This window comes from Aythya ferina (assembly GCF_964211825.1).
Source record: "Aythya ferina genome assembly, contig: HAP1_SCAFFOLD_37, whole genome shotgun sequence".
NCBI classification, from domain to species: Eukaryota; Metazoa; Chordata; class Aves; order Anseriformes; family Anatidae; genus Aythya; species Aythya ferina.
In genome coordinates, this window is record NW_028181461.1 from 636,828 (window position 1) to 662,362 (window position 25,535).

At 45.5% G+C, this 25,535-nt stretch overlaps 2 protein-coding genes across 2 annotated transcripts in view; one reads left to right on the forward strand and one right to left on the reverse strand.

Moving 5' to 3' along the window:
- LOC311428217 (antigen WC1.1-like) overlaps positions 1-25,535 on the forward strand; it is a 197,570-nt gene that overhangs the window by 69,877 nt on the left and 102,158 nt on the right. The window lies entirely within an intron of this gene.
- LOC311428250 (uncharacterized protein) lies at positions 3,309-7,005 on the reverse strand (the record flags this gene model as incomplete). Its single annotated transcript, XM_084539785.1, is given in 3 exon segments — positions 3,309-3,937; positions 3,940-4,278; positions 6,075-7,005. Coding segments are annotated over 3 exon segments (1,899 nt in total).

A 25,535-nucleotide genomic window follows, 5' to 3' on the forward strand; every position in this document is an offset into this window, starting at 1 on the left:
ATTTTGAGCAAGTTTGCTGATGACACCAAACTTGGAGGAGTTGTGGACTCAAATGAGGGCGTAAAGGCCTTACAGAGGGATCTGGACAGGTTGGAGAGCTGGGCGATCACCAACCGCATGAAGTTCAATAAAAGCAAGTGCCAGGTCCTGCACCTGGGACGGGGAAACCCTGGCTGCATGTACAGACTGGGTGATGAGACGCTGGAGAGCAGCCTAGAAGAGAGGGATCTGGGGGTCGTGGTAGACAGCAAGTTGAATATGAGCCAGCAGTGTGCCCTGGCAGCCAGGAGGGCCAATCGTGTCCTGGGGTGCATCAAGCACGGCATCGCTAGTAGGTCAAGGAAGGTGATTATCCCGCTCTACTCTGCGCTGGTGCGGCCTCACCTCGAGTACTGTGTGCAGTTCTGGGCACCACAGTATAAAAAGGACATGAAACTGTTGGAAAGTGTCCAGAGGAGGGCTACGAAGATGGTGAAAGGCCTGGAGGGGAAGACGTACGAGGAACGGCTGAGGTCACTGGGCCTGTTCAGCCTGGAGAAGAGGAGGCTGAGGGGAGACCTCATCACAGTCTACAACTTCCTCGTAAGGGGGTGTCGAGAGGCAGTAGACCTTTTCTCCATTAACACTAGTGACAGGACCCGCGGGAACGGGGTTAAGCTGAGGCAGGGGAAATTTAGGCTGGACGTCAGGAGGGGGTTCTTCACAGAGAGGGTGGTTGCACACTGGAACAGGCTCCCCAGGGAAGTGGTCCCTGCACCGAGCCTGTCTGAATTTAAGAAGAGATTGGACTGTGCACTTAGGCACATGGTCTGAACTTTTGGGTAGACCTGTGCGGTGTCAAGAGTTGGACTTGATGATCCTTAAGGGTCCCTTCCAACTCAGGATATTCTATGATTCTATGATTCTATGATCTTTCAAAGACCTCAAGGGATAGTGACTCAACCATTTCCTTGGCAGCCCATTCCAATTTCTAACAATCCTTTCAGTAAAGAAGTTCTTCCTAACATCTAACCTAAAACTCCCCTGGCGCAACTTTAGCCCATTCCCCCTCGTCCTGTCACCAGCCACGTGGGAGAATAGACCAACCCCCACCTCGCTACAGTCTCCTTTAAGGTATCTGTAGAGAGCGATAAGGTCACCCCTGAGCCTCCTTTTCCCCAGGCTAAACAACCGAAGCTCCCTCGGCCACTCCTCATAAGACTTGTTCTCCAGACCCCTTCACCACCCTTCTCTGGACTTGCTTGAGCACATCAATGTCCTTCTTCTAGTGAGGGGCCCAAAACTGAACACAGTACTTGAGGTGCGGCCTCACCAGAGCCGAGTACAGGGGGACGATCACTTCGCTAGCCCTGCTGGCCACACTGCTTCTGATACAAGCCAGGATGCTGTTGACCTTCCTGGCCACTTGAGCACACTGCTGGCTCATATCCACCAATACTCCCAGGTCCTTCTCTGCCTGGCATCTTTCCAACCATTCATCTCCCAGCCTGTAGCGTTGCTTGGGGTTGTTGCGCCCCAGGTGCAGGACCCGGCACTTGGTCTTGTTGAACTTCATTCAGCTGACCTCAGCCCATCGGTCCAGCCTATCCAGATCCTCCTGCAGAGCCCTCCTACCCTCGACCAGATAGACATATGCACCTAACTTGGTGTGGTCTGCAAATTTACTGAGGGTTCACTCAATCCCCTCATTCAGATCATCGATAAAGATATTAAAGAGAATTGGCCCCAGTCCCTGGGGGACTCCTCTAGTGACTGGCCTCCAACTGGATTTAACTCAATTCACCACAACTCTTTGGGCCCAGCTATCCAGCCAGTTTCTAACCCAACAAAGCGTACATGAGACCAAGCCATGAGCAGTCAGTTTCTCGAGGAGAATGCTGTGGGAAACAGTGTTGAAAGTCTTACTGAAGTCAAGATAGGCCACAGCCACAGCCTTTCCCTCATCCACTAAGTGTGTCACTTTGTCATAGAATGAGAACAGGTGTGTTAAGCAGGATCTGCCTTTCATAAACCCATGCTGGCTGGGCATGATTGCCTGGATGCCCTGCAAGTGCCGTGTGATGGCACGAGCTTCCTTGAGCTTCCCCAGTAACAAGTTCAGACTGACAGGCTTGTCGTTCCAAGATCCTCCTTCCAGCCATTTTGTAGGTGGGCATCTCATTTGCTAGTCGCCAGTTGACTGGGACCTCCCCTCATAGCCAGGACTGCTGATAAATGATGGAAAGTGGCTTGGCCAGCTCCTCTGCCAGTTCTCTCAGTACCCTTGGGTGGATCCCATTCGGCCCCATCAATTTGCGTACATGTAAGTGCTGTAGCAGTTCGCCAACCATTTCCTTGTGGATTATGAGGGGCACATTCTGCTGCCTATCCCCTATCACCAGCTCAGGGTACTGGGTATCCAGAGAACAACTGGTCTTGCCACTAAATATTGAGGCAAAGAAGGCATTAAGCACCTCAGCCTTTTCCTCATCTCTTGTCACTAAGTTTCCCCCCACATCCAGCAATGGATGGAGATTCTCCTTAGTCCTTCTTTTCATGTTTATATATTTATAAAAACATTTTCTGTTATTCTTAACAGCAGTAGCCAGATTAAGCTCCAGGTGAGCTTTGACCTTTCTAATTTTGTCCCTGCACAGCCTCACAACATCCTTATAGTCTTCCTGAGTGGCCCACCCTCTTTTCCAAATGCCATAGAGTCCCTGACTTGCACACCACGTGCAGTGCACTGCAGTGCTTGCAATGTCCCTCTTGGTCCTGTAGCCACTGCCAGAGGCTGGAAGGCACCTCAGCCCTGCGGTGCTTTCTCCTGCTCTGCCCTCCTCTGAGATGCCCCAAGGCATGAGGAATGGGCACATGGACCTCGGTTCAAGGAATCACATCCCAGGACTGCACTCAGGTGGCTTCCCAGGAGATGTTACTTGGCCTCGTGACACTATCTTGCCCCACTGGCCTTCATGAAATATGTGGGAATAACTGATGGCCTTTGTGCTCCTTTGTGTTCATCTCTCCTGTGTGTATACAATGTGGCTGCTGGCACCAGTAGCGAAGGGTTTCTCTCCCCATATCTCCACTGCACACAAACAGGGAGTTGCTGTTCTCCTGAGACATACAATCTCCCAGGGGACAATTTGCAGCTGAGTGCATCTGTGCTGGCCTGGACAGACAGAGCTGCACCCCTTCACCATGCAACTCCCATTCCATACAGCCCTGAGACGGTGCTGCTCTGCAGACTATTAAAAATGTCCAAAAAGACACCAGAATTCATCTTGTGCCTGAAATGCTTTACATTATCACTCTTATGCAGAAGATTAAGGGAAATTTCTTGTTTCTGAAACACAACAATGCACCAGTTTCCTCAAGGCATCCTTGAGCTCCTGGTTCCTCATGCTGTAGATGAGGGGGTTCACTACTGGAGGCACTACCGAGTACAGAAATGACACCAACAAGTCCAGGTATGCGGAAGAGATCGAGGAGGGCTTCAGGTGGGCAAACATGACAGTGCTGAGAAACAGGGAGACCACAGCCAGGTGAGGGAGGCATGTGGAAAAGGCTTTGTGCCGGCCCTGCTCAGAGGGCATCCTCAGCACGGCCCTGAAGATCTGCACATAGGACACCACAATGAAGACAAAACATACAATGGTTAAACAGGCACTAAAGATGAGAAGCTGACCTTCCCTGAGATAGGCATGAGAGCAGGAGAGCTTGAGGATCTGGGGGATTTCACAGAAGAACTGGTCCAGGGCATTGACTTGGCAGAGGGGCAGGGAAAATGTAGTGGCCGTGTGCAGGACAGCATAGAGAAAGCCACTGCCCCAGGCAGCTGCTGCCATCTGGGCACAAGCTCTGCTGCCCAGGAGGCTCCCATAGTGCAGGGGTTTGCAGATGGCAATGTAGCGGTCGTAGGCCATGATGGTGAGAAGATAAAACTCTGCTGAAAAAAAAAGAAAAATAAAAAAACCTGAGCAGCACAACCTGTGTAGGAAATGGCTGTGGTATCCCATAGGGAGTTGGCCTTGGCTTTGGGAACAGTGGTGGTACTAGTGCCCAGGTCAAGGTGGGCGAGGTTGAGGAGGAAGAAGTACATGGGGGTGTGGAGATGGTGGTCACAGGCTGCAGCAGTGAGGATGAGGCCATTGCCCAGGAGGGCAGCCAGGTAGATGCCCAGGAAGAGCGCGAAGTGCAGGAGCTGCAGCTCGTGCGTGTCTGTGAATGGCAGCAGGAGGAACTCATTGGGGAAGCTGCTGTTGGGCATTCTCTGACTTTGGACAAGGCTGTCTGCTGAAGAGGAGAAAGCAAAACAAAGTTAGAACAGACTTCTCTGAGGAAAACCTAATGCAAGTCATATAGCACCCCCAAACAGAGCCTTTCTCTTAGCACGAGAACTGTTCTGCAGCTCTCCTGCTCAAGCTGCAGCTGCTGTTGGCTGAGGGAGGCACTGCGAGCAGGGGCTGCTTCAGGCTCTAGAGGAGTCCTTCCTTCAGGATCTGCAGCTCGCGTGTGTCTGCGAATGGCAAGAGGAGGAACACGTTGGGGAAGCTGCTGTTGGACATTTGCTGTCCTCTCAGGAGGCCACCCCAGCCCAAACCCTCCCCAGCTCTCCACACCTCCTTTCCTCTCCCCAGCCCAGACCAGCAGAACAGCCCATGCTGGGATGGCACACAAACAGGAAATGGAGAAGAGGAGGTCAGTAGCAGTGTCCCTGCTGCTGCCATCTGCAGGATGTAAACCCCGCCACTCCACCTTCTCAGACATCCTGCAGCCCCCCAGTCCAGCCCCATTCCCCAGCACAGCACAGCACCATACTGCTGGCCCTGGGGCTCCTCAGGCAGTACCACTGCACACACTCAGCGCCCTGCTCTGCTCCCGGGACACCCCATGTCCCACACAGCCTTGCCCCAGCCCAGCACGTCTGGGCTGGCCTGAGCAGCCATTCCTGCAGCCCCTTCCCATGCTGCCCACAGCCCCAAAGCTGGTGGTGCTGCTTTGCAGAGCAAGGGCTGTGGTGCACAGGGCCATGGGGGCACTCTGCAGGGCCGTGCTGGTCAGGCTGGGAAGGCAGAGCCAGCTGGTGTGGGGCACTGCCACTGACTGCCTCCCACACAAGTGGTTCCTTGGCCATGGAGGCTGCGCACAGGTCGCTGCCCTTCTTCAGAGTCAGAGACTCATGGAATAGTCTGAGCTGGACAGGACCCACAAGAAGCATCAAGTCCAACTCATTTCCAATGTTGGGAGCTGTTTTTCACTGTATTCAGTATATGAAATTCAACCAGAGGAATAACAACAAATCCAGCGGATTGTTTTCCCTATGCCTGCTGTGTTTCCTGGAGTTGCAGAGCTCTCCTTGCGCTGATTTAGCACCTTGAATGCTTTAGCACCTGGTTGCCTCCACGCTGGACAGACTCATGTTCTGTATGTTCCATGCTCTCCTGCCTCTCCTGAGCAACAAGAAGAATCAGTCCTCACAGTAACAGAAGGGCTCTGAAGAAGAATGTGGGAGGTGAAAGAGGGAAGCTTGGGAAAAAAAATAATAATAATAAAATAATAAAATAAATAAAAATAAAAATAAAATAAAAATAAAATAAAACAAAAATAAAATAAAATAAAATAAAATAAAATAAAATAAAATAAAATAAAATAAAATAAAATAAAATAAAATAAAATAAAATAAAATAAAATAAAACAAAACAAAACAACAAAAAAATAAAATTAATCCTGGGACTCCATGGCAGTGCTGCTGTGCCAGGACTCTTTCCCTCCACCTTTGCACACATCCAAGTGCCCCTGCAGCTCCACCACAGGTCTCTGAGGAAGAATCTCAGGCAAGCAAATCACAGCAGGGTTCTTTCTTTTATTTAAATACACAGAGCTTGGCTTCTCATTTATTCCATGTCTCAGAGTCACACAGACAGGTAGATACTGAAATGGAAGGGGATGAATAATGATACCTTTGTGTGCAACACCATCACATATAAATCAAAGATAAGATAATGCAACACAACCACACACAAATTTCCAACTTCTAGGCCTGTAATGAGCTACATTATAAGTGATATGCAGAGGAAGAATGGCAGTTTATTTGTTCTGAAAATATCCAGTTACCAATTTGCACACTGCATCCTTGAGCTCCTTGTTCCTCATGCTGTAGATGAGGGGGTTCACTGCTGGAGGCACCACTGAATACAAAACTGCCAGCAAAAGATTCAGGGAGGAGGAGGATACAGAGGGGGGCTTCAGATAGGCAAATAATCCAGTGCTGATGAACAGGGAGACGACGGCCAGGTGAGGGAGGCATGTGGAAAAGGCTTTGTGCCGTCCCTGCTGTGAGGGGATCCTCAGCACTGCCCTGAAGATCTGCACATAGGAGAGCACAACATAAAAAAAACATCCAAATGCTAAGCAGGCACTAACCACAAGAAGCCCAACTTCTCTGAGGTAGGCATCAGAGCAAGACAGCTTGAGGATCTGGGGAATTTCACAGAAGAACTGGTCCAGGGCATTGCCTTGGCAGAGGGGAAGGGAAAAGGTATTGACAGTGTGCAGCACAGCATAGACAAAAGTAATGCCCCAGGCCACTTCTGCCATGTTGACACAAGTCCTGCTGTCCATTATTGTCCCGTAGTGCAGGGGTTTGCAGATGGCAACATAGCGGTCATAAGCCATGACGGTGAGAAGAGAAAACTCTGCTGAAATGAAAAAGACAAGGAATAAAATCTGAGCAGCACATCCGTAGGAGGAAATGGCCCTGGTGTCCCAGAGGGAATTGTCCATGGCTTTGGGAACAGTGGTGGAGATGCAGCCCAGGTCGAGGAGGGCGAGGTTGAGGAGGAAGAAGTACATGGGGGTGTGGAGGCGGTGGTCACAGGCTACAGCAGTGAGGATGAGGCCATTGCCCAGGAGGGCAGCCAGGTAGATGCCCAGGAAGAGCGCAAAGTGCAGGAGCTGCAGCTCACGTTTGTCTGCGAATGGCAGGAGGAGGAACTCAGTGGGGAAGGTGCTGTTGGACATTTGCTGTCTCAGGGCATGGTTGCCTGTGCATGGAGTAATAGGCAGTGACATGTTAGAGAGACTTTTCTGAGCAAAAACTAAACCTTATTTCATAGAAAACATCCTCACCAAGGGTGTATCCTCACTGCATCTTCATCTCAAGAAGACTTGCTCCTGCCTGGAGCTCTACATCTGTCTGCCTAAAGATGCCACAGAGACCATGAAGATCCTCTGTAATCTCAGCAGTAATCAGTGCTGCTGGTAAAGAACACCAGGGGTGCATCTCTGGCATCCACTGGCCAGAGGTATCTCCCTATTTACAAGTGCTGAGAAGGACATTCACCAATCCCACAAGAAACAATGAAGGTTGTGCTGGTGCTGTCTGTAGGCTAAAGGGTGCGGAGTGAAGTTTTGAGGTTCCTCAAAGACCTACACATCTCTTTTAACTGTAATGCTCTATGAGTTTAGGTCCCTTCTACAATCCTAACAACACCATTATCATCTCCCTGACTGCCATCCAAAGCAGGAAATTAAAAAATGAGACCTCAGAGAGTGCCATCCCTTCAGTTACAGCAGGTGTTGTTCTTCCCTTTCAAGAATCTCCCCCAGAAATGCCCTGGGGGTGCTGGGGAGATATGAGGAGCCTGGCCCATGTAGCAGCCCCCTGCCAGCAGCAGGACCCTGCTCTGCCCTGGCTTTTTGGTCCTTCCAGCCACAGCTTCTCCCCGCAGTGTCCTGGGTAGCTCCCCGGGCAGGCTGAGTGCTGAGCCTCTCAGGCAGCAGAGGCCCTGCCCCAGCACACAGCCGCTGAGGCACAGCAGGGACCCTGCTCTGCACCACAGCCCTGGGCACCCCTGCCTGCACCCTGCTTGCACAGCCTGAAGCCAGCCCCAAGAGAAGGAACCCTCAAGTCCTGTCCCTCTGACAGCTTTGGTAGGTAATCCCTGCTCTGGAGCTTGACATTCTTCTGTTATCCAAAGAAACTCTGAGAGTTCTCCTGAAAGATCCCATAGGCTGTTGGATCTGCCATAAAATCTGAAGATGGCACCAGGAACAACAGCTGCATTGCCCTGCAGAGAGAGACTTACCCTGTTCAGGGCTCTGAAGATTTCTCCTGCAGTGAGCTCTCAGCATCCCCCCTCCACACTGCCTTTAACATCTCCCTCCCTTCTCTCAGCCACCCTTGTCCCCTGCAGACAGTGCCCCCAGCCCTGCTGCGCTGTGCAGAGGAGCTGCTCCTGGGCAGAGCTGTCTCTCTGCAGTGCTGCCCGCTTGCCAGGAGCTCCCCTTGGGCCCAGGAGCCCGGCCCAGCTCAGCAGCACAGCTCCAGCCCAACGCCTCTCTGTCTCTCCCCTTATGTCTTTTGAGATCTCCCTGGGCCTCCAGGGGAACCACCTTTGAAACACACTGAAATAATTACTGATTTTCCTTCCTTCAGCTGCTGAAGGAATCTCATTTCCAGCTCCATCCTTCCTTATTCAGAAAATGGATGAGGTCCAAGGATCACCTTTCCATGCCCTGTTTTTAGGCAGGACACTCCTGCAAGGACAGGGATGGATCTTCCTTCTCCCTGCTGAGGGAAAGGTTACAACTGAGCCAACCAAGGCACCTCCTTCTTTGTTTGCTGTCCAGAGGCTAGAAGGGGTCTCTGCTCTCTCCCATGCCTCACATTTGGAAACTGCCCTGGCTATGTTACACAGTGACCATTCACTGCCTCTACTGTGAACAGCACTGGGAGCTCTTGACAAGCCCCTGGGCCTCCAGGGGAATCAACTTGGAATCAAACCGATGCAGTCACTGTTCTTCCTGCTGTCAGCTAGGGAGAGACACCTATTTCCAGTGCTACCTTTTCTCTTAAATCAAAATACGTGTTTGTTATGGGAATCATCTTTTCATGTCCTTTTATTAGTTAGGACACCCACAAATTTTATTGCACTTCTTTCAAGCACCTGTTGATATTCCAGAGAACTAATCTTTTTCACTGCAAATGAAATCCCTCTGTCTACACAGACTACACAACCCAGCAAGCTCATAGAGTCATAGAATGTTTGTGGTTAGGAAAGACCTTAAGCTCTAGTTCCAGTTCCCGTGAAATTGGCAGAGTCACCTCCCACTAGACCAGAAGTGCTCAAGGTCCCATCCAGGATCCGAACAGGCTGAGACCCCAACAGGCTGGGAGCCCGGAGCGGCGCTGAGAGATCGAGTTGGTACGGGAGACCAGAGGCGTCAGTGGACTCCGGCAGCCGACCCTCACCGTGTGGCGAGTCGGCACAGAGCAGAGGGGCGGACATCAGGACCCTGCAGCCTGTCTGACATAACCATGGAGGCAGTGGCAGCTGTGCTGAGCTGTGCTGCTTCACTCTAGCATTCTTTTCATAAGAGGTTTATCTTGCAATGAAAAAAGACTATTCGTCCTCAGATCGGTGTTATAACTATTACTAATGACGAACCACATTACTAATGATTTTCACAAACCGCATTTAAGGTTGCAGCTGGCACTGCCTGCAGCCGTATAGCAGACGTTACACTCTCTTTCCTAACTAGTAATCATGTGTCTCATCCATTTGTGGTGAATGGTCAGTGGCAAAAAGAAAAGGGGGAGAGTAAGGGGCGACAAAGACAGAAACGGTACCAGGAGGATGCCACTGACACTAACAGCACGGGTAATAGGAGTAGTATAAGTGACACAGGTGATGGTGCGGGGCGCTCTGCCTGCTGCTCGCCTTCGCCTGCCTGTGCACTGCTGCCAACGGTGCTAGAGCAAAATGTGAAGACTGCTCAGATGGCAGTGATGAGAGTGCTTGTGTGAAGAAGACGTGTGCTGAATCTGACTTTGTGTGCAACAGTGGTCGGTGTGTGCCAAACAGATGGCAGTGTGATGGGGATCCAGACTGTGAAAATGGGTCTGATGAGAGTGCTGGGCTGTGTCATATGAGAACAGTGTCATGGAAATGTGATGGTGAAAAAGACTGTGACAGTGGAGAAGATGAAGAGAATTGTGGCAATGTGACTTGTAGTGCAGCAGAGTTCACATGCAGCAGTGGACAATGTATTTCCAAAAGCTTTGTCTGCAATGGTCAAGGTGACTGCTCCAACCACTCGGATGAATCTTTGGAGCAGTGTGGACCCCAGCCTGCACCTCCGGTGAAGTGTTCTGTGAGTGAGGTGCAGTGCAGCTCAGGTGAATGTATCTACAAGAAGTGGTGATGTGACAGAGATCCTTATTGCAAGGATGGAAGTGATGAAATTAACTGCCCTTCTTGGACCTGTGGACCGGACTAGTTCAGATGTGAAGATGGGAACGGTGTCCATAGGAGTAGGCAGTGCAGTGGTGTGAGAGACTGTCTGGATAGCACTGATGAAGCAAACTGTAACAATGTTATTCAGTGCTCTGGACCTGGCAAATTCAAGTGCAGAAGTGGAGAATGCATAGATATCAATAAAGTGTGTAACCAGCAGAGAGACTGCAAGGACTGGGGTGATGAGCCCCTGAAGGAATGCAACATAAATGAATGTGACTGTCCAGCTGGGAAACTGTGGAGATAGTGATGAATGCCAAAACCCTGGTATCTGTAGTCAAATCTGTATCAACCTGAAAGGTGGCTACAAATGTGAATGTAGCCGTGGCTATCAGATGAATCCTGCTACAGCAAAGCAAATTACATAACCGTCGCTTAACTTGTCAGAAGATAAAAAAGAAAGTGTTTCAACAAGCAGCCATGGGAGGGAAGAATCACTGAACCCCTGATGTGAGGGACTGTACCTTGTTTTACTGACTACTGAAACAGCTGTGAGAACCGCAGAAAGGGACCCACGCATCCAGAATAAAAGGACCAGTAACTACTGAAACTTGGAGGGTTGAGTCCGCTCCTGGGAAACTGAAACTCAAGCTAAGGAAGAACTAATATTCTGGCAACAAGGCTCTGCATGAATTAAGGATGCCAAATAAAGGGGACAAGCCTAAAGGGAGAAAAGGGAGAAGGCAAGACTGGGGCAGGACCCTCCACTGCGGTGTGTATGGTCTACCGAGGGAGGCAACCCCTATGGGTATTGACTGCCGAGTGAGAGGGCCTCGACCGGACTTCTCCCACACTAAGATCAGGTTGTCCCGAGAAAATAACATAAAAAAAACTCTTTTTTAAATGTAAATAAAATTGTGATTCGTTTTCCAGGAGCTGGATCACCCTGACAGGCCGAACGGTAACACAAGCCTGAATTGACCCTGAAAGCAGGCTTAACTCCTTGACTGAAGGCGTTTGCCTATTATAATCCAGCTACGTGGGCAGAAGACAGATCCTGGGACTATAGGACCCCAGTATATATACTTAATAGAATAATTAGGTTATTAGCTGTAATAGAAATAGTTATAAATGATGAGAACTGATCTAAATGAGTTATAAAGATGAGAACTGCTTTGTATCAAAATTGCCTAGCTTTGGATTATTTACTAGCACAAGAAGGAGAAGTCTGTGGAAAAATTAGCTTTAGTAATTGCTGTTTAAAGATTGATAAAAAGGGTGTTTCTTCCTAGTAGCTGATAGAATGCTATGTTCTGGTTTAGGATGAGAAGAATGTTAATAATATGCTGATGTTTTAATTGTTTTTAATTGTTACAGAGCAGTGCTTACACCAAGCCAAGGACCAAGCCAAATTCAGCTTCTCACTGTCCTGTCAGCAGGCAGGCTGGGAGGAGGGCCGGACTGCTCGGGGTTAGGTTGGGCATCGGACAGCAGGTGGTGAGCAATTGCATTGTGCATCACTTGTTTCATACACATTATTACTAGTAGTACTATTATCATCATTATTGTTATTATTATTGTTATTATTTTCTTGTTTTTATCTCAACTCACAGGCTTCACTTTCCCATTTCTCTCTCCCATCCCAGAGAAGGAGGGGGGAGGTGAGCGAGCAAACACAAACCTGGAAGGATATGGAATGGGATTTATTTTCATGGCTGCCTGGTGGACCATGGGTTAAAAGAATGTTATTTTTATTGTCATGTGGTGTAATTATGTTATTGTATATACCTTGTATGATACCTTGCCTTACGTTATTAATACACCGGGTGATAAATTGTACATTGGTAATAACTTCATTAAAAAAGGAAGGGGATATGTCAATTATGATGTTTAAGAATAGGACCCTCCAAGAACGGACTGATGAAATCCAGTTATTAACAACAGAAGTGACACGAATTGTTGATATTAAAAAGAAGATAAGGGATTGTGAGGAATGTTTTAACAATTCGTGTCCATAAAGAACAATTGTGTTTGAATCCTGTCTGCCTCTGGGCCCTGCACTGGCAATTTAATTCTTGAACCACAGATGCAGTGTGTCCCAGTCTCCCCCTCATTCTAGTCAATTTATCACTTCTTAAATTTATGAACCTGTTTGCTTTTGTTATTCCGGACTTCTGTTTCTAACACTGCTATAGATGTGTCTGTGAATGGCTGGGGAAGAATGTTTTAATTACTTGTGTGTCTGGGAGTTTCAGAACAACTGATAACAACTAGTGACTGTTATGGGATACTATGTGGATCTTTGGTATCTGGTTAGGGGGGGCCGAGAGATAAAGAGGAAGGAGAAAGAAGCTGAAGGACGGCTGGGAGACAAGACTTGAAGAGGATGTTCTATAAACTTGGTATGGTGCCCAGTAAGTACAAAGGGGGAGAGGAAGACTACGAGCCTTCAGCATGAAAGACCCCTAGAGACCCCCAGAAGAGACCCCAGAGGAGACTGTGCATGCTCCAGTAGGAGGGACTGCGCCCCGGAAGCTAATTTTAATAATCTATTTTTTTAGAAGTAGTAATGAATATGTATTAGTCTAGGAGCATAAAAATCAGCTGCTTGATGTAACTGGTGTGTGTCCTGGTGGAGCGGAAACTCCCGGTGCACCCAGCGCTGTTTGCTTACCTCTATTCCTTTATATTCTTTCAATAAATCCTATTTTTTTATTTAATCCTAATTTGAATCCTGAGCCATTTATAACACAGTTGACCTCAGCCCATCGGTGCAGCCTATCCAGATCCTCCTGCAGAGCTTTCCTACCCTCAAGCAGATCGACACACGCACCTAACTTGGTGTCATCTGCAAACTTACTGAGGGTGCACTCAATGCCCTCGTCCAGATCATCGATGAAGATATTAAATACCATCTGAATAAAGCAATCCTAGCCACCATAACTGTCACATCAACTCCTTCTCTGCAGAATTTGCCTAAAATATATGTTTTCCCAAAGTATATATAAAGTTCTTGAATCACTTTTCCACACATGGGTGGGCATTTCCTTTAGGATGCAATGGAGTTGCTAAAGGCTGCATGAGGAAACGTGAGCCTGGAAATGTAGAAGACCTTCTGAAGCATGAGCTGGTTGGCAGGCAGAGTACCCGAGGGACTGTGAAGGGCATGCATCTGGTACTCCTGGGGGGGCTAGAAAGAGGCTTCCTGAGCACAACACCTCCTTGTGACCCTTGTGGATGCTGGCTGTGAGGTCACTTCTGTCCCAGCACCTGTCTGGACAACAGCAGGGAGGCAGAGCCTCTGAGATCACAAAGGCTTTCAGGAAGCTGCCCCCAACAGGGTGACTCCTTTGGGAAGGCCAGGGGAAATCTGGGTGAATAAAGGTGGGAAATTTGGGGGAGACAAGAGGGACTTGGCTAACAGAAAGGAAAGATCTGGAAGAGGTGAGAGGGGTTCAGGCAAGGCTGTGCTGCTGCAACACTTCACTAGGAAAACATCCATGTCAAGCCCTGGCAATATTTCTAAGCAGTAACTGTAAGCCCTACCCCTACATCTAAATGCTATCCCTCTCTCTGCAAGGAATCCACTACTCTTACTCCTAACCCCAAATCTCACCTGGCGTGGGTTAGCCAAGTCCCAAATCCATAAGGCCTTACCATACACTCTTAGCTCAATTCTCACCCTATTCCTCAGCCTTTCATCCCTAGCACTGAATTCCAGCCTTAACATGATTCCTCAACAGAGCCCTGAAGAAAATGCCAACAGATAACATCGTCTCCACACTAGACACAGACTAGAAGCCAACGCAGTAAACACAGGCCTCCCTCTAATACTCTGCCCAACCACTAACCCTGGAAGGCAAGATCTAATCCCTAAACCCTAACCTGAACACCTAATCCCCAAATCCTGCATTCCTGTGGTCTAGTCACCTAACTGAAGCAGTTTGGCCTCATGAAGCTGAGCAGGGCATGAAAGGTCCTACAGAAATCCCTTGGTCTTGGAGGAGGCAGGTGAGGTGACATGGATGTGGTCAGGTCACAGGACTCAAAGAGGAGATGGGAGAGGATGCTCTGCTGAGGTCAGCTGTGTCTCAGGGTCTCAGGAGGCAGCAGGAGGCCCATGGCTGTGCAGGTGGGTGTTGGGGCACATTCTCAAAACTTGTTTGACTATTACTTGAACTCCACAGGCTGGAAATACTGCACTGAGCACTTTGGGGAACTTTCCAGCTCAGAGCAGGGTTAGCACATGCCCTGAGCCAAGCTGGAATATCTTTGAGGAGTCCCCTTGGTCCTGGAATCACCAGCGTGTGTGTCACCCAATGTGTCCTGTCAGGAAATGCATGGGTGTGCAGAGCTGGGCCATGATAGTGTGGTCCCTGTTGCTCTGGGATGTGTGTGTGTGTTTGGTTTGGTGCAAACACCTGGGCTTGTTTCTAATCTCCCACCTAAGCACAAGTGTGGAATAGCTCACCCCCTGCCAAAACCCTCCTTGTTTTTTCTTTTCCATGGAGGGAAGTGCCAAAAAAAAAAAATTCTGAGCAATTTTCCCAGGGTTTTCATCTGCTAGCAGCCCCAAAGCAGCAGCAGTGTCTTGCTCATGGGTCTGCTGGTGCTTGTCTGGGCTCTGCTTTTACCTTGCAGGTGGGAGGTTGTATTGGGCTTACATGGAATTGGTAGGGCACAGTGATAAGTGTTTTCAGATTCTAAAGGGGGTTAGGCAAAATTCTCTGAAATTGTCTTTCTCACAGGGGAGATGGTGTCTGTTTCTCTACCTGGAAAGCTCTTCAAGACTTGAAGGAGCATGTACAGCCTCTAGGGTGGGTTTCAACCTCCCTAAATTTACTTATGTTTAATTATAAACACCTAATCCCCACTCACTCCCAGGGAGCCACTCAGCCTGTCTATTTTCCAGGGCAATCCCGCTATATTATTAAGCTGGAACAGAGCTTCCCTTTACAGCTCTCTGTGGAGCCTCCATGTGCCTGACATTACTGGCATGGTGGCTCAGCTTGAGCTGGAGGACTGAAGCATGCTTTCTTCCCTTGTTCAAATTGAAGTGCTTGTGAGGAACACTTTACATGTGCTTGATGCTTGAGTACAGCCTTGGGCTCCTGTCTCCTGGTAGGACGGTCACATGGAAGTGGGCAGGATCTTTAATTCTCTTACAGATGGATTTTGTTGTAGGCCTTGTAATGGGACATGGTCGGAATAGAGGTGTCTCTTTGCTTTTACTTAGGCAGCTTAGATAGATGAAAGAAAGGAACATTTTCACAGCCTACTTTGGGTATGAGAGCCTAGGAAACATTTAGATGAAGTAGGAAGTGTTATAAGTTGCCCCCTTAATTAATTTTCAGAGAGCATTGCATTAATAATAGAAAGGAATTTATTGAGTAAGCAACAGCAAGCAAAACAGTGCTGGGCGGCCGGGGAGTCTCGGCTCCGCCAACGGCGCGCACCTCACCCCCGCCAGGGTCCCTTTTTATAGCTTGGTAATTCCGGGATTACGCAGCACATCCTGGTATGTTCTGCGACTGCGCGCACTGTTGCTAGGGGGTCGTCTCTGTCCCTCTGGTGGTCGTGAAGATGAAGGCCGTAGTCTTCCTCCGCGTTGTGGCTCAACTTCTTTATTTATGTGGTCATGTTGGCCCAGCGTGAGACAGGAAGGCAAGATGTTGATACACCAGTTTAACGACTTATCAGGAGATGGTTACATGAACTTTGCAGCAGTGTCTTTGAACAAAAGAGGCAACTGAGATGCAGAAGGAGAGAAGGGGAGGGGGTTCTCTTTTTGTTACATTAAGCAAAAGAATTTTCATAGTGTCTAGCAAAGTATTATACATCTTACTTGCAACAGCTTTTGCAACTCCTGCTCCTCAAACGGAACTCCTTGTTTTATAATACAAAAGACAATGAACAAACATTTATTGTGTATTACAGGAAGTACTTCAAGTAATGTACGCAGGCCTAGAAAGTGACCTATTGACTGGACTAGCTATGTGCAGCTTATGAGCGTTGTAGCTGTTTACATGCCAGCTTCAATCAGGCTCATGAGGCTTCATCTATTTTAACATTTCTTGTCCACACCAGAGCCTCATCTGAACTGGGAACTGAAATACCATCCTCCCTTCTCCTCCTCTTTTCTAAACACTAGACCAATATTTCTTAATGAGGATATATATTTTTTTCCTTTTCCTCTTCCTCCTGTTCTCATGTATATTTATGAAACAAACAAACAAAACAAACCTATCCCTTACCAAATCATTTAACAAAACAAAATATATTTTTATCCTTCAGTTCTGATCTACTCAAGCTGGTACTATTATTATGATGATTGACTGTGCATTGACATAAGTTGATCTGCTTTCCTTTTTGGAAAGAAAATGCTAATGACTGGAGCATTTATTATTATTATTATTATTGTTATTATTATTATTATTATTATTATTATTATTATTTTGTTCTACTCTTGCAAGAACAGCTTATTTAAAGAAGCATAACAGCTCTTTCTCTGAGCATTTAATGAGAGGCAGCCAGTTGAATCACTTCAATCAGCCTGAAGCTCTGATTCCTGAACTTTGCATAGAAGTCCTTCATTGCATTTTTGCTTGAATTTGAGGGCAGTGTCACCACAGATGAAGACACGGAATGAAGAACAGTAATGCAAGCATACAAAGGGTAGATACAATGAAATGGCTTCTGGAGACTGACTGGTCAAAGACTCATACAAATGTTCTGCACTAGAAAACAGTTTTGACAGAGAAATTAAACTTGAAAACACCTTCACTCTGTCTTCATTAGAGCCCAGTTACAATTTTTTATTTTTTTTTTATTTTTTTTTTTTTTTTGAGATGAAACCTCAATAGGATCTTCAAGCTGTCTGGTTGTTTTTGCCTTCCTCTGCTGCAGTTGGCACTGACTTCCACTGGAGGCAGGATATGAGACCGGATGAATCAACAGTTTGACTGTGGTATTGTGGTGGTGCTTCTAAGGTAGTCGCCTCCAAGATTATCCCCTTATGGCTCAAGAGATGTTCATTCCCACATCAATAAACGGTAATATGGCTGAGAAGCCTGTTTATTCTAATTAGTCTGTTTATTATTGAAGTGTTTTAGAGCTCCCTTCTGAGTTCTACTTTTGAAGGCTTAATTCTATAACTAGATATAACTATGTATGGGCAGATTCAACTTTCAGGATTTGGATGCACTACACGGGGTCACATCCTTGATAAAGGTGGAAATACTTCTATGAACTAAAACAGGAGGAGGCTATCACAGTTTATCACTTCAATATAGGCCTTATGTGTTACATAGCCTTGTGCCAGCTCTTTGCCTCTGGCTAAATTGCACTTCAAGCCCTGCGTCAAATATGCAAATTGAAAGCTACCTTGAGAGTCAGGGTTGGAGAATGTTCTGCTTGACTGGGGATAAAATAAAACTTAAATAACATCTTTGGATTTGGTTAAAAATGAGCTGGTTAAGCAGCACTGGCTGCTTTATCATAAGAAATGACAGTATTTGCTGTAAGCGGTGCCTAAAAAAGACATGAAACTACTTGATCTAATTGGAACCATTTCATAATATGTTCATTTTAAACATGGGCAGCAAATTCTATCAGTATGGCAAGAGAACTTTATCAAGAGAACTTTGTGATGCTTAGATGATGATTTCTAACATTTATTATTACAGCTGTGGCAAAGGTAGCGGTAAAATTTACAGTTTATTTCTCCCAGTAGAATAGACAGATATGGTCACAATTACATATATGGTTATCACCATACCGTAAGAACCTTGTCTCAGTATCTTAAAATATCAATAATTTAGGCTGAAACATACTAGGTTGGTATACCTATATACACCTATAGCTGAAGTGTTTGGAAAGTTTCAATGCATCTTTTTACAAGAACGGAGGTAGAAAAAGTGTTCTAAGGTTGGAACTGTTCTCCAACAAAATTAGTGTTTGGATCAAGCGCTTGGAATTCATCAGCAAGTTTATCTAGTGTTAAGGATGGGGCTTTCAACACTTCCATTAGTTAGTTCAAATTTGATCAAATCACAGTTGCTGAAGATATTTCTGGAATGAACTGTTTGGGTCAGTTGACTCAACACTTTATTTTTTTTTTATTTTTTCTCCCCCTCATTGTAAAATTTAATATAGAAATTAAAATTACTGAAAAAAATAAAATAAAATGTTTTTAATGCCATGGAATCTTGTGCAATCTTTATGACTTCTCTATGGCTTTCTTCCTGCCTTCTCTGTTTTTATTTTTATAGTTGCCTGAATATTTACCTGGGTGAGTTACGTTGCCCTACTAGCATTAGCAAGATTTGATTATGTGCTTAAAAGTTGATTCCGATTTTGTATCTGTCCCATTTTTCAGTGATCAATACCCACTTGTTTTGAAATACTGTTGTTGATGTTTATGAAAAGACTTATTTATTGACAAATGGTACTCCTCTGTGTCTAAGGACTTCCAGAATGCTTCAGCCTATGTGTCTTGAATAATTTTTTTATTTTAGACTATTAGAAAGCTCTATAGCACATTATCATTCATTAATGGAAATAGCATTCAGGTGCATTATATTAAATAAATATTGTGTTTATTGTATTTATTTGAGTCATATATCAAAATTCTGGAACCTATAATGTTACAATGCACACATGCCACTTGATCTCCACCTACTATATTTTACCACCAGCAGTTATTGCCATGAATACTACACCAAATATACAAAAGAGTTGCATGAACTCTATCATACAGGAAAATTATATATTATGTTTTCTATTTTAGAAGTGTATCTGATTTTAAGTGGCACTTAGGTACTCACTCTAAGAAGTTTTTAGTAGGAAGAGTGTGTGCTGTAAAGCTTTAGTAGGATGTAAAATGCTTCACTAAGCATTATCTAACATGTCTAAAACAAAATGCAGACTAAAGATGTGGTACTTTGGATGTTATTATAATTTCCCCTAGCATCATATGTAAAATTACAATGCCAAGCGATTAATTTCCACACTTAAATGTCAGCAGAAAATGAAGTTCTAAGTTTGATTTCAGAATATAAATGTACTGCAGTAGTGGAGAATAATTAAGGGCTTGATGTTCTCGTGTACTTTCTTGCAGATGGTTGGAGTCCTGTTAACTGAACCATAGGCTCCACATGGGAGAATAGGTCTGCCCAGGCAGACTGTAGTGCTCATGTCTCAGGCTTTCAAATGCACTGGTGTTCAGACCTTTCGGACTGCCTTTGTCACTAGTTCATAATTCTTTGGGGATAAGGAACAGAGTTTAAAAAAAGACTGGATTTGGAGACGTGGCATTTTTCAGGCTCAAGACTGGCAAACCATCCCTGATTAAACTGGTGTTTTTCAGAACTATTTGCCATTTGACTTTCTCATTGTTGGAGAAAAATGTGTGAATGGCAATACTGTCTAATAAGCAATAAAATGAGAAGATAATGTGTTATTCAGACTCTCTAAAAACGAATCTGAAAGTTTTTTTTTGTTTTGTTTTGTTTTTTGTTTTTTTTTTTTTTTTTTTCCCTTGATGTTTTGTCTCAGTGCTAAGATGCTTGAAACAGGATCTAATCACATTCCCTGCATGGGTATGATCTTCAATGTTTCTGTTCAGATTTTTTAAAATCATTGCAAACATCTACTGACAGTATCCATTTAGAACAATTCTCAGATCTTTCCTGTACTGATAATTATTTGGCAGGGACCAGGACTTGCTACTACAAGACTGTTGTATACTAGGGTGAGACTGCTATCAACGGAAGGAGAAATTTGTTGGATTATCGGAAATCCAGAGGAAACCAGCTGTGAGGCCTACCATTGAACACTGCTCTACGAATGATAAGCAACATCTAAAATGTTAAAAATAGGCTTCAATCCTTAGAGCCATAGGCTTTCAAACCTCAACATTTGTTCTAATTGTCTTGGTGTGAGAAAGCTACTGATACTCTCATTTCTTGAGTAGTTCCAGGAAGAGAAAGTCTGAGCCTATTGCCGTGTCATGGGTTTACGTGGCAAGGTTTTGGTGTTAGGGGGCCACAGGCGTGGCTTCTGTGAGAAGGATCTAGAAGCTGCCCCATGTTTGGCAAGGGCCCCACTGCTGGCCAGAGCTGAGCCAGTAAGTGATGTTGTTTTGCACCTCTGTGAGAGCAGATTTAAGAAAAAAAAGACACAACACAGCAGCTGGGAGAGTGAGAGGAGTGAGGAACGGCCTTGCAGGCGCCAAGGTCAGTGAGGAAGGAGGGGGAGAGGTGCTCCAGGCATGGAGCAGAAGTCCCCTGCGGCCTGTGGTGAGGCCCATGGTGAAGCAGGCTGTCCCCCTGCAGCCCATGGAGTACCACGGTGGAGTAGGGTTCCACGCTGCAGCCCATGGAGGAGCCCACGCAGGAGCAGGTGACCTGGATGGAGCTGCTGCCCGTGGGGGACCTGTGCTGGAGCAGTGTGCTCCTGAGGGATGGAGCCCATGGTATGAAGCCATGTGGGAGCAGTTCTGGAAGAGCTGCTGCCTGTGGGAAGCCCACGCCAGGTCAGTTCAGCAAGGCCTGCATCCTGTGGGAGGGACCCCACAGCACAGGGGACAAGAGGGATTGAGAAGGAGCGGTGGAGAAGCGCTATAGACTGACCATAACCCCCATTCCCCCACTCCCCTGCGCTACTCGGGGGGAGGAGGTGGAAGAGGGTGGATGGGGGGGATAGGTGCTTTTGGTTTCTTTCCTTTGTTTCTCGCTTTTCTAGCTGCTTAGGAATAGGCAATCAATCTGACTGTCTCCCTATGCTGAGTCTGTTTTGCCAGTCACAATAATTACTGCGCGTCCTCCCTGTCCTTATCTCAACCCTTGAGCCCTTTTGATTGTATTTTCTCCGTGTTCCTCTTTCAGGAGGGGGAGTGAGAGAGCGGTTGTGGTGGAGCTCGGCTGCCCACCCGAGTAAAACCACCACACTGTGTAAGGAGAAAAGCAAGACAGAGTACACATACCCACACTTCAGGTGACATAGCAATCCAGGTGGCCACACTGTGACCCGTGATGTTTATTCATGTATCTACTCCTTAGTGTTTTTCCCCTAAAACACTGTTCCTTTCAGGGAAAGGATTACATACTGCTTTTTCTCTTTAATCATCAACTTGGTGATTAGTTTAGGTTTAACCTGACTTAACTACTGCATGTGTGAATATTTTTGTGTGGCTAAATTTAAAAATAATAAATGCAATTACTTTTTATAAAATGAACTTTTTTTTTTTTTTTTTTTTTTTTTAATATCTTCCTCAGAGAACTGAGTCCAATCTCTGTTAGCCAAAATATGATCTTGAATCTAGGTTCCTCACATTGGTGTGAGTGTCTGCCTGTAATGTGCTGTGGAGGTTGGCTATTAGGCTTTGTGCGTGGCAGCAAGGTCATTTGTGAACCTCATTCACTGCAAACAGGGAAATGTCAGAGAAACTATTGAAACATGTATCGTTTCTCTCTTCACACCTAGTCTCTACTTTTCATCTGCAGTCCCTTCTCATCTACTCATATTTTTCTTCCAGCACCAGTAGCAAAACAGATGGGCTCACAGGTCATGTGGAATTTATGCTGTTACAAATGTGTGTTACTGGCCACAAGATGCTTCTTTTCCTATTGTTCAGTGAATGGGACTAGATAAAGCACTACACTTCCCTGATACAATTGCAGGTTTATTTATTTATTTATTTATTTTTCTGGCTTCATCCCTGATGAATTACTTGTATTTTGAAAATATATTCTTAAATATACCTCGGATTTTTCCCTGCGTTTCCTTTGGTGAAGCTTGATTCTTTTTGGCTACTTTTAATTTATTTAATGTTCAGTAAGGGTCTGATTTTATTTAACATGCAAGTGCAACTTACCCCCCCAGTCTTAATGGCATTGCAACCACATGTACTGCACTATACATTTATTGTAATACTCCTCCCAGCTTTCACTGTATTCATCGTGTCTAGTTTATTTCTAGTCACTATATCCACATTACCCTTTTCCTGTGGCCTGAGTGGCTTTTGAGCATATTCCATAAGGAAGCAATCCTGTATTAGTCTTATAATCATGCTTGCTTGGCAGTTTTTCCCACTAACATTTTCCTAGGAAATGTCTAGGTAATTGAACTCCTCCACTGGATCATTACGCTGGATTCGATACAGACTTCCTTCATCTGTAAAAACGTTTCCTGATACGCTTTCTCATCCTCTCCTGAAAGTCTGTGGCAAGGTCCAAGGACTAACTTTTTCCATATCTCATTCTTCTGTTTACTTCAAACAGTCCCTGTTGTGTCAGCCAAAATCCTAGTGTCATTTATTTCTGTTTATTCAGTATTCTCCCTGTACGCAAATTACTCCCTCCCTCATTACTTTTGTTTTACCTCACCCATCCGCAAACTTTATACCTTGGTAATTTTATCTCCCAGTTGATAGCTTGATTTAGCCAAGTCTCTGTTATTCCAATGTAATCATAATTTTCCCTCAACACATATTTCTAATACAGCAATCTTGTTTCAGACATGTATGTTTCTAGCATTTGTAAAACACATTCATCCTGTTCTTTGTCCTTTATGGTCACTTTTTTTTATTGAATGTGTAGAAAGAAAGGGTTTCCACATTGACTTAATTTACAAATTCAGTGCCCCTTTCTCTAACCATTAAAGTCCTTATCTTTTTTGTCTACGTGAACTCTGGCTTCTGAGCAATACAAGAAAATTAAGACTCTTTAAATTACTTTTCTCATCTCAGTCTGAAAGTGTTTCTGCAAAGTAAATCTCTTTTGATTTTGAAGGGTTGTTAACCCTGCTTTTTAGGTAAGAGACCTCAAACTTCTCTCCACAGAGGATTTTGACCCAGTATACCAGTAGTTAGCCTATAAGATCAATCCTTTGCCTCCTTTATTCAGATTGCCCTTTGAAAGTTACTTAAATGGTAGACCCACATGATTAGTTCTTTCTTTGGCAAGCAGTCACTCATGCTGTCAGTCCTCTCTGGGTGCCAATACCTTCAGTGTGCACTAAAATTCCTGGAAGCTTTCTGACACCCTTTCAGTATTTTGAACTTTTGTGTGGTTGAGAATTGGAATATTGATTTACTTGTCTGGGTTGCTTATACCACGTGTCGTCGTTCCCCCCCTTTTATTTTCTTCATTGTTCTCCTTTTCTGACAGAGATAGGGTGATACAGAAGAGTTTGGATGCTTATTAATCAAAAATAAATCGAATTTTGGAAATGGAAAACAATCACTTATCTACGTGTAAATGGCAGAGAGCTGCTCTCTAGCTATCTTGCAGCTGCCCAGGGAAAGTAAAAATCTGGGCTGAGAGGGCTGAAATAATTACACCCTGTCCTGTTTTGAACCAGTCTAATCTTCACTCCAGCTGCTTCTGCCTAAATACAGGGCAGCACCTTAACTACCCAAATGGCTGATTAAATTATAGATTTACCACTTTTCCTAATCTGTGAAAAGCGCAGTTCAGAACTATGTGTTTCTTAGTTGAATAAAGCCTGAAGAAAAAGTGATTCTTCTGTAACTCAGATTTATAGCTTCGCTCTTCCTTTCCTCCTTTCTCACTTTCACTGTGTCCTATTGTCAGCTGTTCCTCTCCAGTTGCCTTATTTTACAGCTATTGCTTCCCACTTCTTCTGATGTATTTACCTACAACCCATGTCTACATCTGCACACCGACCTTGTCTTGTCTAGCTAACCGGAGACATATTTCACTGCAGTTCTGTGAGCTGCATGAGCTCTTATGATTCTGCCAGCTGATGAAGATTGACCTGCTGTAGAGGGAATGAAAAACTGGGACGTCTTTTCATTCTTCCTGTCAGTAAAACACCTGCTTCTAAGCCTTCCATTAAGAGAAATAATAATAAAAAAAAAATCCACCATATTATATTACAGTAAAACTACACAGTGCAGGGAGATTGATTTAGGCAATATGTGTTTATCCAGATGGGAATACTTCGAAGTCTGAGAGTGAGGGCCTCATACTTCAAAGGGCTCTAAGGCTTTATGGAAAAGTCTGAGAGTGCCGTGTGAACCCATCAGCGTGGACACAGATCTTGGAATCTAGATGTTCGTGTTTGACACATGACTGAACACATGAACCATAAATAACACTGATCCCTGTTTGTAGGAGATGAGCCTTTGATGAGTGGAAGTGGTTCTATTTTGCTGTATCATGGGATAGCGAGCATGGGAAGCAGTGCATCACTAGTTAGTTCAGGAGTGACTGATAGATAGGGTGGACCTTGCTAGCTCTTGTGTAATCTGTTTGCTACTTGGAGAACTTTCTTTCTGCAGTGAGATATATCTTGCTCAGAAGTAAATGGAATCTAATTATTTGTGGGCTGAAATAAGAACAATTTGAGATATTGAAGAACTATGTCTAGATCAGCAGAGCAATGAAGAAAAAGTCCAAGAGAGGAAAAAGTGTATGACAGCATAAGAGAGGAAAAAGGTAATTCAGAATGCAAGTGAATGCATGTAGGAGAAGAAACTAAACAAAATTACACAAAACGATTGTAGAAATAGATTAAGAATATAGACGTAAAAGATAAGTAATAGAGAGTGAAAACATGATTACACCAAGAAAACTGTGTTTAAAAACATGCATTTACCTAACTTAGTACTTGCAAAATACCATGGCATCAGTGCCAAAGATTACTTGACTACTGTTAGCTTGTGCAGCACTAAAAGCAGAATCATGTCAATTGCTTATTTGCAGGATTTTTCCTATTTCTAAGAGTTGATATGGAAATCATCCAGTATGTATCAGTACAATTTCTGAACACTTGAAAAGAGATACTGTGGCTTCCACTTCAGAAAAGAATCTCGAGAGCCGAGTACAGGGGGACAATCACTTCCCTAGCCCTGCTGGCCACACTGCTTCTGATACAAGCCAGGATGCTGTTGGCCCTCCTGGCCACCTGAGCACACTGCTGGCTCATATTCAGCCGACTATCAACCAATACTCCCAGGTCCTTCTCCGCCTGGCAGCTTTTCAACCACTCATCTCCCAGCCTGTAGCTCTGCTTGGGGTTGTTGTGCCCCAGGTGCAGGACCCGGCACTTGGCCTTGTTGAACTTCATGCAGTTGGCCTCAGCCCATCGGTGCAGCCTATCCAGATCCTCCTGCAGAGCCTTCCTACCCTCGAGCAGATCGACACACGCACCTAACCTGGTGTCATCTGCAAACTTACTGAGGGTGCACTCGATCCCCTCATTCAGATCATCGATAAAGACATTAAAGAGGACTGGCCCTAGTCCTGAGCCCTGGGGGACTCCACTAGTGACCGGCCTCCAAGTGGC